The sequence below is a fragment of the Zalophus californianus genome, chromosome 6, assembly GCF_009762305.2.
Source record: "Zalophus californianus isolate mZalCal1 chromosome 6, mZalCal1.pri.v2, whole genome shotgun sequence".
NCBI lineage: Eukaryota > Metazoa > Chordata > Mammalia > Carnivora > Otariidae > Zalophus > Zalophus californianus.
Window position 1 is genome coordinate 136,435,881 of NC_045600.1, and position 12,595 is coordinate 136,448,475.

Genomic DNA, 12,595 nt, shown 5'->3' on the forward strand with positions numbered 1-12,595 from the left:
CCCAGAGAACTGGTTCAAAACAGTCAGTCGCTGGGACACCTGGGTGGCTCAGTCAGATAAGCATCTGCCTTCGGCTCTGGTCATGATCCAGGAGTCCCAGGAACAAGCCCTGCATCAGGCTCCCTGCTCAGCAGGGAGTCTACTTCTCCAGGTGACCCGCCCCCCTCTCATGCTCTCTCTCTCATTCTCTCGATCTCAAATAAATACATAAATCTTAAAAAACAAAAAGAAAAAAACAGTCAGTCGCTGACTGTACCACACAAAATGGGTCAGCAATATTTCTGGTCCCTCCTCCTCCCTGCTCTCCAGAACCAATCAGGAGATGGGGTCTATTTCCCCTCCCTCTTGAAATATATATATCATATCTTCTTTATCCATTCATCAATCAATGGACAATTGGGCTGCTTCCATAATTTGGCATTTGTAGATAATGCTGCTATATATATATTGGGGTGCATGTTTCCCTTTGAATCAGTGGTATATGTACACAATGGAATATTACTCAGCCACAAAAAGAATGAAATCTTGTCATTTGCAACGACATGGATGGATCTAGAGAGTATTATGCTAAGCGAAATGAGTCAGTCAGAGAAAGACAAATACCATATGATTTCACTCATATGTGGAATTTAAGAAAAAAACAAATGAGGAAAGAGAAAAAAAGAGGAGAGAGAGGCAAACCAAGAATCAGACTCTTAATTATAGAGAACAAACTGCTGGTGACCAGAATGGAGGTGGGGGGGGGGAATGGGTGAAATATGGGATGGGGTCGAAGGAGGGCACTTGTGATGAGCACCGGGTGTGGTATGGAAGTGTTGAATCACTATATTATATACCTGAAACTAATATTACACTGTATGTTAACTAACAAGGATTTAAACAAAAAACTTAAATATATGGTTTTTGCTTGTCTTTCTCTCTCAGGATAGGCACCTTGGCCACCCTGAGCCAACAAGTATGAAATCTAGCTCTCTTGAAGCTGCCATGTTGACGTAGAGAGACCCTATAACATAAACAGCCCCCAGCTGTTTGTGTCTTCCCAGCCTTGGCGCCCACTGAGTGTGTGAGCCTTCAGATGATTCTAGCTCCACCTTCTGGTTGCCCCAGGTAATGCCAAGTAGAGCAGAGGCCAGATGTCTGCCCAGACCAGGTTCATTAGCAAAGAAGATGGTGTGAAGGTTTTGGTTCTACAAGGAATATATGTTTGTTTGTTTGTTTGTTTGTTTGTTTGTTTGTTTGTTACACAGAAATACAGAGCCAAAACGAAGCCCATTATGATTTGGTGAAAGATCCGTGCCAGGCTCCCCTTGATTGGACCACTAACATCAAAGGCTTTATATACTTTTACAGGGATTGGGTTACTTATATATTGAGCCCATGCCCAACCCTGCAACTTCCCCTCCATTTGCAATAAATACACCAGTTTACTTAAGAATTCCCCCTCATTCATTCCAGTTGTATTTTCCATGGTCTGGGAATTATATTTTCAAATATGTGGATTAAGAGCCTTTTGAGCTTTTTTTAAATCTGCTGAAGTTTTCCATGGTAGGGACAATATAAATATAGGGAGGTCAATATAAATAAATAACTACAACATTTTTATGTTGATAATTAGTAAGTCGATAGTTACCAAACATCTTTATTTACAAGGTCTCAAGGAATGTGCATATAACCATGGAGGGGGAAAAAAAAAATCCTTCAAGTCTTTGAAGGTCTTATTGCCAAAGGAGATGCTCTGTAAGCAGAATAGAAAGAATCTGCTGAGCTATCCTTACCCTAACCAAGGTTAAAACAAGTGAGAAGCTGAAACATCAGGTTTTGCAGATAGACCAGAGGAGCAGGATGAATACGGACTGAGCACCTACTATGTGCACATCCTGAGCTGCACAGTTAGCCTGAGCTATTCCATTTAATTCTCCCAGCAACCCTGGGAGCTAAATACCATCCTCTGCTGCGTTCTCCTCTCTCTGTGTGTGTCTCTACCTCTCTGTGTCTCTCTCTCTGTCTCTCCTCCCTCTCTCTCTCCAGACAATGCTATATTTACTCCAAGTAAAACTAAAAACTACACATACATAAGCTCCAAATATCTTTGATTCAATCTAGGTTAAAATCAGAGTAAAACCCAGGATCTACAAATTTGCACCAGCAGTTAATAATTTGAAGTGGTTGACACAAGTGCTTTGAGACAGAGGTAGGTACTATCCTTTGATGCAGAAGTGGAAAGGCACAGAAACCGAAGCACCTGTAGACAAGTGGGAAAGTGCCTCACTCAAAGCTAAATCCATACTTAATCTGTATCTCACATCATGAAAGTGAGGGTTTTCTTTGTAAGAAGTTCTCCTTGTAAGATTTTTTTTTTTCAAACCCCCTTGGTTAATTGTGGGAAAAAAAAAAAAAAACCCTCTTCATCTTGAGAACACGATGCTGGTTCTTTGGATGGATGGTTGGCTGGTGGGTTGGTTGGTTGTACAGAAAGTTGTTTTTATTCATTGTATGTTGGCTACAAAAATACTGGATTTACTCATCAGCTTTGTAATAGTCAACCCTTTGCTATGAATGCATTGATCTTATAATAAATACAACCAGCCGTGGAAAAGTGTAAATCTCTTAGAGAGGGGCTATCTTCTTTGCCTAGGTCCTCTGCTTCCTTCCTTGCATAAATTAAACAAGAAAAATGGTACTTACAGCAGAAATATTTTAAAGCTCTATATAAAAATCTTAATTTTTCAAAACACTCACATGGCATCTACTACTTCCTCTACATACCAGTCCAGGGACTGCATATTTCTCCCCTGGACTATTCTAGTAATCTTGTCATCTCTCCTACCTCTAGTTTCCCTGACAATCCATTCTTCATCAATGTGGGGGTTTGCCAGTTGCTCAGTAGGTCTACCCCAATGACACATTCCAGAACTGGGGGCATAACCACAGGAGGGTTTCGGGACCCACTGAGCCCACTGTGAGAGGGACCTGAGCTAAATCTCCATTGATCACCTACCTCCATGAGCCCCCACTCTGCCTGGTGGACCACAGAGATGTCTGGATCCCCTGGAATTAGAGCCAGTTCAGAGCCAATGTCCCGTCATCTTCAAAAGTTCTGATTATTTCCCTTTCCCCAGCGCACAGTTGGAAAGACTGGGAGAAAGCATGTTTTCAGTGTACCAGGATCCTTCCTCAAGGAGACTCAGCCTCTTCCTCGTTCAGGGGTTCTGGGTCTGTAAACTGGCTCAAGTCTGGAAATGCACAAGACACTGTTCTTATGATACAAGGTGGAGTTTTGTTCACTTTACCTAGAATTTTTCTGCTTATACAGAACGAGTGAGAATTTAGTATGCTTCCGACCTGTTTCACTTCTGAAATCACCACAGTGTCCATGAGTCAGACTGTTCTAATTGCTGCCCTGACTCCACCAAGCTCATTTTTCTCATTAGTTGGACAAAAAGGTCCAAGGGATTCTGTACGTGGTCACCTTGCCTCTTCGAAGTGTTTCATTAGCAGTATCCAAGGATGATAGTTGGAGTATCTCTGTTGCCACATCACACCCAGGGCGATCAGTGATGTCTTTACTACTGGAATAGTCAATCGTGTCTATATCGAATCTGATTAGAGAGTCAATTCCAGAAGCTCCAGAATCAATTCAGACTCTCATCCTCTAGAACCATTCCCAGTACCAAAACCCCTGGAGCAGAGTGACCCTCCTAAAACACAGGTCCCAACTCGTCAACCTCTTCCTCAAAGGCATTTGATAGCTCCTCATTAAACAGCCCCCCATTGCCTGTGGAATCAAGCCTAAATATGGCAGTGAGGGTGGACTCTGTGAAGGGATCCCTTAGCTTTTCTTCTAAAGAATCCCATCATCTAAAAAATCTAAATAAGAACAACTGATATAAATAAAACACACACACACATATATTCCTAGCAGTGGATTTCACCATCATTAGTATTTATTTTCACGGTGGTAGGTAAGTATTTACTGGGCACATATTTTGTGCCAGGACCCAGGGCCCAGAGTGGCCCTCCTTTCAGGAACTGATACTCTGAATTCAGGGCTAAAGAAAAAGTAGTTCATAAATCACATGTTCTGCCCTGATGTTCACCTCGAATTCACACATAAAACAATTAAAGGATAATTTTCCGTGACAGCAGAGTAGTAAGGGCACCTCTGAGCTGCTGTGGAAATTGAGCTCAAAATTTATTCTAATGAGTCCATCCTGTGTGACATTGCTCCGCGTCTGCCCTATAGTTCATGCAGACACCAAGCCCCAGGGGTCCCTTGTGAGGTTCTAAATTACTGTCTGAAGAATAGGACTCCCTGAGCTGTCACACTGCAGATGGCAAGAAAAACTAAGAGCCAATAAAATACACGCCAAGCAACTAGACCCTTCCAGGAAATCAAAATCCTGAAGGCAAAAATGAAACTTTTGCCTGAAAATGGGACTCTCTTTCTTTTGGGCAGCAGGAAGGTGGGAAGAGTCCGCCTTAAAATCCAGCTGCTTAAGGAGTGTTTTTGCAATTGTGGAGAAACTTTGGCGTCAGTGGACCCAAGGCAGGCAAAGGAGGATGCTAACAGTTTGCCCTACACATCCCCAGCATTAAATGCAAGGGAACAAGGCACTGAGATGCCAACAAGAAGGTGTCATTTGAAAACACCAAACACAATCCTGAACTACCTACCTTTAACGTCAATTCTTTGAATGACTTTTTTACATATAACTGGAATATACATCAATGGGACCTGAAAGGGCATTAAAAAGAAATGTGAATTCATTCGTCCACCACCTAAGATCATGGAATCTCAGAGAAAAGACTTCAGAGCAGCCTGATCTCAGGCTCCATCCCTTACACGGCCTTTGTTTTCTTCATCTTTGGGCCAAAAGGATAATATTGGATGTGACACTGCAAGTGCCCCATGCTGTTTTATATTTTATATCTTTTGTGTGGGCTCTAGTTCTGCCTTCAGAATAAAACTCATTGATCTGTGTCAACTACATTTGCGTTAAAAAAAAAAAAAGCAGAGCACAGGGTGTTACACACAACTAATGAAATCATTGAACACTACACCAAAAACCAAGGATGTACTCTATGTTCATTAATTGAATTTAAATTTTAAAAAAGCAGAATGTAAAACTGCAAAAAAAATAAATTTAATTAAATACATGGTACAGTTGGACATTAAGTATTGCATATCCTCCCACCCCAATTTTTAACTTTTTAAAATGGACTTTAAATAATAAAAGCATTTTTCTCTGTCCTGCAGTGTGCAGACAGGCCTTGCTAGAGCCATCTATTCTTGAAATGTTCTGAACCGCACTCTGAAAACAGTTACTGAAAGCACTGGGCTTGCATTGATTTTCTTTGATATACTGTTTGTAAGGAAGTCGTGATTTTGAAAACAAAGTAGTTTTATTCCATGAAAAATACTTCTTAGCCCAGAAAAGTAGTATGCAGAGTTTTTCTTCTTGTTTTATAATAAGCTACTAAGACGCCCTTCAAGTAATAATGTTAATAAGTTAGCACACATATATAAAAGAATAAAACTCACTGAGTGCTATGAGTTGCTGACTTTGTGTGGCCATCAGCCAGAGGGAATCCCAGGCACGTGATAATATTCAGTAGTTTTAAAAATAATAATGAAGGAAGATTTTAATTAACAAATGAATGCATTCTCCTTGTCTTGAAGGAGACCAACCACTTGACAGTAAGCAGGGCAGGGCCTTCAGTGCTAACAATATTTTCACAGAATTTTTCTTCCCCAAGTGAGACAATTCTAGATGAGTGACCCACTAAAATGCAGCACTTGAAGGAGCTCAACTCTCATCTTTCTAAAAGTTCAGGAGTCAAGAAGAGAATGAGAAGACAAAGTCACAGACTGGAAGAAAATGTCTGCAAAAGACAATTCTTGTTAAACGACTCTTACCTGAAACATACAAAGAACTCCTAAAACAATATGGAAACAACCTAATTTAAAAATGGGCTATCACCTTAACAGACACTCACAGAAGAAGATACATATTTGGTAAATAAGTATATGAAAAGATGCTCCACGTGGTATGTCCTCAGGGAAAGGCAAGTTAAAACAACAAGGAAAGACACTTATAAGAATGGCCAAAAACCAGAACACCAAGGATGCTAAAGGCTGGCCAGGATGTGGAGCAACAGAAAGTCTCATTCATTGTTGGCAGGAATGCAAAATGGCACAGCCACTTTGGAAGACAGTTTGGCCATTTCTTACAAAACCAAATGTATTCTTATCATATGATCCAGCAATCACACTCCTTGGTATTTACCCAGAGGAGGTGAATATCCATGTCCACACAAAAATCTGCATGCAGATGTTTATAGCAGCTTTATTCTAGTTGCCAAAACTTGGAAGCAACCAAGATGTCCTTCAGCAGGTGAATGGATAAATAAACTGTGGTACATCCAGACAATGGGATTGTATTCAGCACTAAAAAGACATGAGCTATCAATCCATGAAAAAACATGAAAGAAATTTAAATGCACATTACTAATTGAAAGAAACCAATGTGAAAAGGCTACGTACTGTATGATCCAACTATAGAATATTCTGGAAAAGGCACAACCTTATGGAAACAATAAAAAAAAAAACAGATGTTTCCAGGGATTGGAGTCAGGGAAGGGCTGAATGGGCAGAGCACAGTAGATTTTTTAGGGTAGTGAAAGTACCTTGTATGATACTGTAATAATAGATACATGTCCTTATACATTCATCCAAATGCATTGACCGTATAACACCAAGAGTGAGCCCTAAATTGAAAGTCAAGTACAAGTTTTGGGTCACAATTATGTGTCCACATAGGTTAAACAATTATAACAAATGTTTCACTTTGGTGGGGGGGAGTATTGGTAATGGGGGAGACTAGGCATGTCTATAAGGACAGAGCCATGCAGAACATCTCTGTACCTTCCTCTCAATTTGGCTGTGAACCTAAAACTGCCCTAAAAAATTAAGTCTTAAACACACACAAGCATGCACACACACACACACACACACACACACACACACACACACACACACACAGGGAAAGGAAAGAGAGAAAGAACTGGGTTAGCACAGAAAAGAGGGGGCCTTGTCACCAGCCCACGTAGGGCGGCTTAAAAGTCTGTAAAAAATAATTTGGCCTGAAAAAATGGGCAATGTCATCACCTGAGAAGATCTAGCCCTGAATTTGGGTGGCTCATCATTACCAAGTCATCAGTTTAGTAACAACAACTATATATAACAAACAATAATAATAATAACAAAACAGCTAAGATATCTTGAGCACCAATTATGTACAAGCACCGTTTTAGGCAAGTTAAAAGCACAGAACTCATAGAATCCTCACAAAACCCTATAAAGTAAATCCCATTGTCATCTCCATTTTGCAGACAAGGAAACCAAGGCACAGAGAAGCTAAGCCATTTTCCCCAAATCACCCTACTAAGAATTGGCAGGGCAAGGACTCAAATTCAGGCTGCCTGGCTCCAGGGTGCATGCCACTCCATTATGTCATTGCAACTATAATTTGTCCCAAATGCAGGGAAAGAGAATGTCAAGATACAAAATAGCAAGAACTAACAGTTGTGTAGGCCTTATGCAGGGCTGTTTGCTTTATCAGCTTTATCTCATTTAGTCCTCACCAAAAAAAAAAAAAAAAAAAGAAATGTATTATTACCCTATTCCACATATGGGAAACAAAGAGAATTTATGAAGGTCACTAACTGGTAAATGGCGTAGCCAGTGGCCAGACTCTAGCACCCACAGCATCATTTCTCACACCATGCCACCTCTCCGTTGGAAGCAATCTATGGTCCTCTAAGCAATCTACGGGGTGCTTGATGACATGGAAAGAAGGCCTGCCCCATGGCATGACCTCTTTTCCAAAGACCATGTAGGAAAGAAAGGCAGGATGGTGGAACAGAATGAAAGGAGACTTTGAAATCAGACAAACCTGGGTTGAAATCTCAGCTCCAGCAATTATTATGTAACCTAGGATATAGCTCTCCATGTTCCCTGACATGTACAAATGGGGTGAAACTCCTCTAATCACCATGGTGACCATGAAGGTCATATGAAACAGCATGTGGAAATGCTAGTCCCTGGAGACTTTCCCATCATCTACCACCCCAGAGCCATTCCCTTGACCACACAGGGGGGGCCCATAAATGCATAGGAAGTCCATCTCTGCTCAGGTAGTCTGCCTGCCCTTCTTGGGCTGAGTCATAATGTCTTCTTGGCAAACACCAAAAGCAAAATTGCACAAATATGAGTTCTCTAGATTAGGACCACATTCCCTTGACTCCAAGCATTTGCCCTGGGAGCCATCAGAAGCTCCAACCATGCCGCAGCTCTGTTAATGAGGTTGCCAGAAACCGACGTGGTGGAGAGACCAAGAGGGCATGAAATCATTACTGACATTGCCAGTTTGGCCTAACAGGAACCCAGGGTTTCAGCTGAGAATAACACAAAGCAAATTAAGGCCTTGCAAATGTTTAGATCAATTGGGGACTGTATGGTTTTGTTTGGGGCTTGGGGTTTGTTTTGTTTTTTGCCCTTACCAAAAAAAAAAAAAAAAAGGATTCGAACTTAAAATCACATAGCAGAATTTTTTCAATAAAAATACAATTTTAAAAAGCAACTAAAATTCTAATGGTATTTAAAAATTTTGGCTGATAGCCTTGCTCCTTAAGTCATTCCTTCTGTTTGTACATACTCAGTCTCTTTCGGTTCCCTACTAGTCATATATAACACAGTTTAATCGTTTTAAATGGTCCCTTAGTTAAGCATAAATGGATTAAACAAACTTTAAAAGCTTCCAGGAACAACTCTTTATTGCAGGTGTTTTCTTTATTTTCTATCCCAATCTTATTTAGAGGGGCTTTAAATCAGGGCTGGCAAACTACAGGCCATAGGCTAGATCTGGCCCTTTGTCTTTTTTCATAAATAAAGTTTTATTAGAACACAGTTATGCCCATGTGTGTTGTCTATAACTGCTTTTGTGCTACCAAGGCAGAGTTGAGTAGTGGTAACAGAGACTATCTGCACCTGCAAAGCCTAAAATATTTACTATCTGGGTCTTTATAGAAAATGTTTGCCAACAGTTGCTTTTTTTTTTTAAGATTTATTTATTTTAGTGGGAAATTTTAGCATGAGTGGGAGGGGCCAAGGGAGAGGGAGGGAGAATCTGAAGCGAACTCCACACTGAGCACAGAGCCTAATGAGGGGCTCAATCTCACGACCCTGAGATCAGGACCCTGAGATCAGGACCTGATCCGAAACCAAGAGTCAGTTGCTTAACTGACTGCACCACCCAGGTGCCCCTGTCAATGCTTTCTTTAAAGCAAGTACTAGAGAAGAGAGTCGTACAAGATATTTCATAGCAATTATCTCTACAGTAATTAAATAACTCTCTGTGTCTGTTAATGCCTGTTTGTCTTGCTGTGTGTGAGTCCCTCGAGAGACAAGGACCATGTCTATCCGGTTCAATATTTTCTTCCCGAGGCCTGAGCACAGAGACTGGCACACAGTATACACATAATAAATATTTGTTGGGTGAATGAATTAAGTTGCTAGACAGGTTTTGAGTTCTTGAGAGTTCTTAAGAACATGACTCATAGTAAGTTCTCGATAACTATATGTTTGCTAAATAATCAATTGCATGGACTTTACATTTAGAGAATGGATATGTTTCCAAGACATTTAATGATCAAGACAAATCCTTGTCTGTATTATGATGAATCTCTTCTACACCACACCATTGGTACCCATCCTCTCTCTAACTTCACAAAATCCTCTTTGTCTCAGGCCCTGATATCTGAGGCTTGGCTCTCACGGTACCCGTCTCATTACTGATTTGCAAGGCTGGTCCTCCATCCTGTGGAATCCATCTGTGCTTCACAGTGTGATTCCCAATGGCCTGCAGGGGATCTAGGGGTAAGCTCAGCCCAGCATGCATCCCCAAGGTGCATGGGCAGTCAGCCCACTGACACTTACATACAAGAGAAACCGGAAGCAGACGCCATCCGATTCTAGGACTCAGAGAGGACTGAGTGGAAGAGGCCTTCTGGCCTACCACTCACAAAATGTATTTGCCATTTCAATATGGAAGGTGGTTTAATATGAAGATGAGAGAGGTCTGACTCTCAAAAAGGCAGTAAGATTTGGAAAAAGAACTAAGAACTTGAGAGTCAGACAGACTTGAGCAGGGATCCAAGCTCTAATACTTATTAACTGGGTAAACTTGAGCCAATTAATTTTCTCTGAGATAAAAATGCCTTAAAGGCAAACGGAGGTAAAATGAGAACATTGCAAGGGCATCGTGATAGATTTAAGGTGCCCAATAGTGACAGGTACTATATAAATTTAACTGCTCTTTCCCCTTCATAATTTAATGCCACAAAGAGAATGATCTTTGGAAATTTCTACTTACCAAGCATTCCTTTTTTGGAACTGGACAGACACATGTCCTTCTCTGCACTGGGCAGGACAAAACTCACCACGAACACCTCCACTCCATCAGCCATCAGAGCCAAACCCAAGACAAAAAAGAGGATCCACTGGAAACGCCCGTGGCCACACTCATCAATGATGGTCTCGTACTGGTGGGCCAACTGCTCCTCATCTTCCATCCTCTCGGCCATCAGGTCAGTCTGGCCCCGAAGGCCATCTGCCCTGGAGGGTGCCATCTTGGCCTGCTTGGCCTTGACATCATCTGGGTGAGGGATGCCCTGGTACTCGCCTTCATAGATCTCATCCTCCTCATCGTGGCCTTCTGTAACATCGCTCTGTGCGTCCTCCTCTGGGTGGGACTCATTGCCACGGTAATAGCCATCATTGGGGGCATACCCCTCATAGTTGTCCTGATACTTGTAGTCATCCATTCCTTGGTTCCGGGACTGCCGGGTTGCCTCTCGAGCTATATCTCTTGCACTGTGGTAGAGGTTTGGGCTGTTTCGATAACCATCATCCATTATATGTGCAGAGGCGTCAAAGGTAGAATCTGTTCGTGTGACTTCTTGGGCGATTCTCCCCCTTATCTCCCAAACAGAGCAGATTTATGCAAAGACAGTGTAAGTATCCTTTTGCGTTCAGTGTATATTAGAAGTTTTTGGAAAGTTTCAAATTCTGGTCTGGTCTCCTTCAGTGACCCAGCAGAGTTTTGTGGGGAGAGGTTGATTAGAAATGGGGTCAGCTGTTTTCCTTGACAAGAAGCCCACAGGATTTGGCAGCTTGCTAGCTGGCCTGATTTGTTCTGCCACTGAAGGTTATGCCCTGGGAGTAGAGAAAAGGGAAAGAAGAGTGTTATAAAATGAAGAAATTCTTAAAATACTCTCAGAATTAAACAAATATGTTTACACATGCCAGCGCTTCAGGTGCTAGGTGGAGGAAATCTTGATTAGACATTTGGATTTGTATCAAATGAATAAGGACTGAATCAGTGAAACAAAGGGGAAGGGAAGAAACAACAGTGGTCAGGGAGGTCTTTGGAGGTGCTGATTAACCTACGAAAAGGGTCAACTCTTATGCAAGAAGGAAGCAGAAAGTGGGCAAGGGATTCTCAATACAAGACGATATTGTGTTACAGGATTTTCTGTTAGAATTTATCAAGTCTTTGGCAACAGGACAGATTTATTACAGCTCAGCTTCTGTTAGAAAAATGCCAGCTTTTCTAACTTTGTTATGAGGTTGCTACACGATTTTTATATCTAGAATACTGTGGCAAACCTCCAGGACCATTTCTCCGAAGGCCTGGCTCACTTGGAGACTCAGCACTTTGATGGTTTGAGGGCCCCCCTGACCTTGTACTTGGCAAAACTGGGGAGGAAACGCTGCTGAAGACCCAGAGCCGGAAAGCTTGATGCTGCCACATCAGGGCTGCATGACCATTCTCATGCCCCTCTGAGGCTCTGTTTTCTCATCTGTAAAATGGGGATAATAATACTAGCTACCTCACAAGGTTGTTCATAAAATGCTTGGGACCTGTGTGGGAAATATTATTTTAGCCTTGACATGATTGTCACTCTTTTTTTATTCCTAGTCCCAAATGTAGAAACCAGGACCCAGTATTGTCAGAGCCAAGGCCAATCCCCGACGCCGCCTGCTGATTCTCACGCCCAGCGACTGGCACACCCTGTTCCAATCACACCCTTAGAATCTCAGTTCTCGCAAGGTTTGGAGCCACCACTTCATGAAGCCTACTGTGTGCCAGAAATTGTGCCAAATGTGTCACGTCCCTTCTCCCTAACTGTCACAATGATCAAAACAACAAGAAGAAAGTATTTGTACTTTCATTTTACAAAGAAACTGTGGCTCAGCTGGAGTTAGGTCAAGATCAAACAACTAAAACTCAACGCCAGACCCACTGATTCCCAAAGTCAGTTCTTTCCATGGTCCCTGTGCTTCCCAAACGCTATCCAGAGGGACTGTCACATAGATTACCTGGAGGGCTTTAGAATGCAGATTCCCGAGCATGCAGAGGGGCTGGTTCAAGCTCAGGGGTCTGAGTTTTCACACAGCTCCCCAGAGGGACACGGAGGCCCAGGTGCTCCCTGAGCAACCCTCAGGGGTGGAGGCAGGGCCCCTCCCAGACAC

General features: G+C 42.1%; 1 protein-coding gene across 8 annotated transcripts in view; it reads right to left on the reverse strand.

Moving 5' to 3' along the window:
* Nucleotides 1-12,595, reverse strand: part of SV2B (synaptic vesicle glycoprotein 2B) — a 197,500-nt gene that overhangs the window by 71,157 nt on the left and 113,748 nt on the right. For 7 of the 8 annotated variants that reach the window (XM_027572481.2, XM_027572479.2, XM_027572478.2 and 4 more), the window contains exon 2: nucleotides 10,434-11,275. In XM_027572481.2, coding sequence (XP_027428282.1) covers nucleotides 10,434-10,974 — 541 coding nt within the window. In that variant the 5' untranslated portion in view covers nucleotides 10,975-11,275. Of the gene's footprint in view, nucleotides 1-10,433; nucleotides 11,276-12,595 lie in introns of those variants that run through there. The other variant, XM_027572485.2, reaches the window with a different exon arrangement.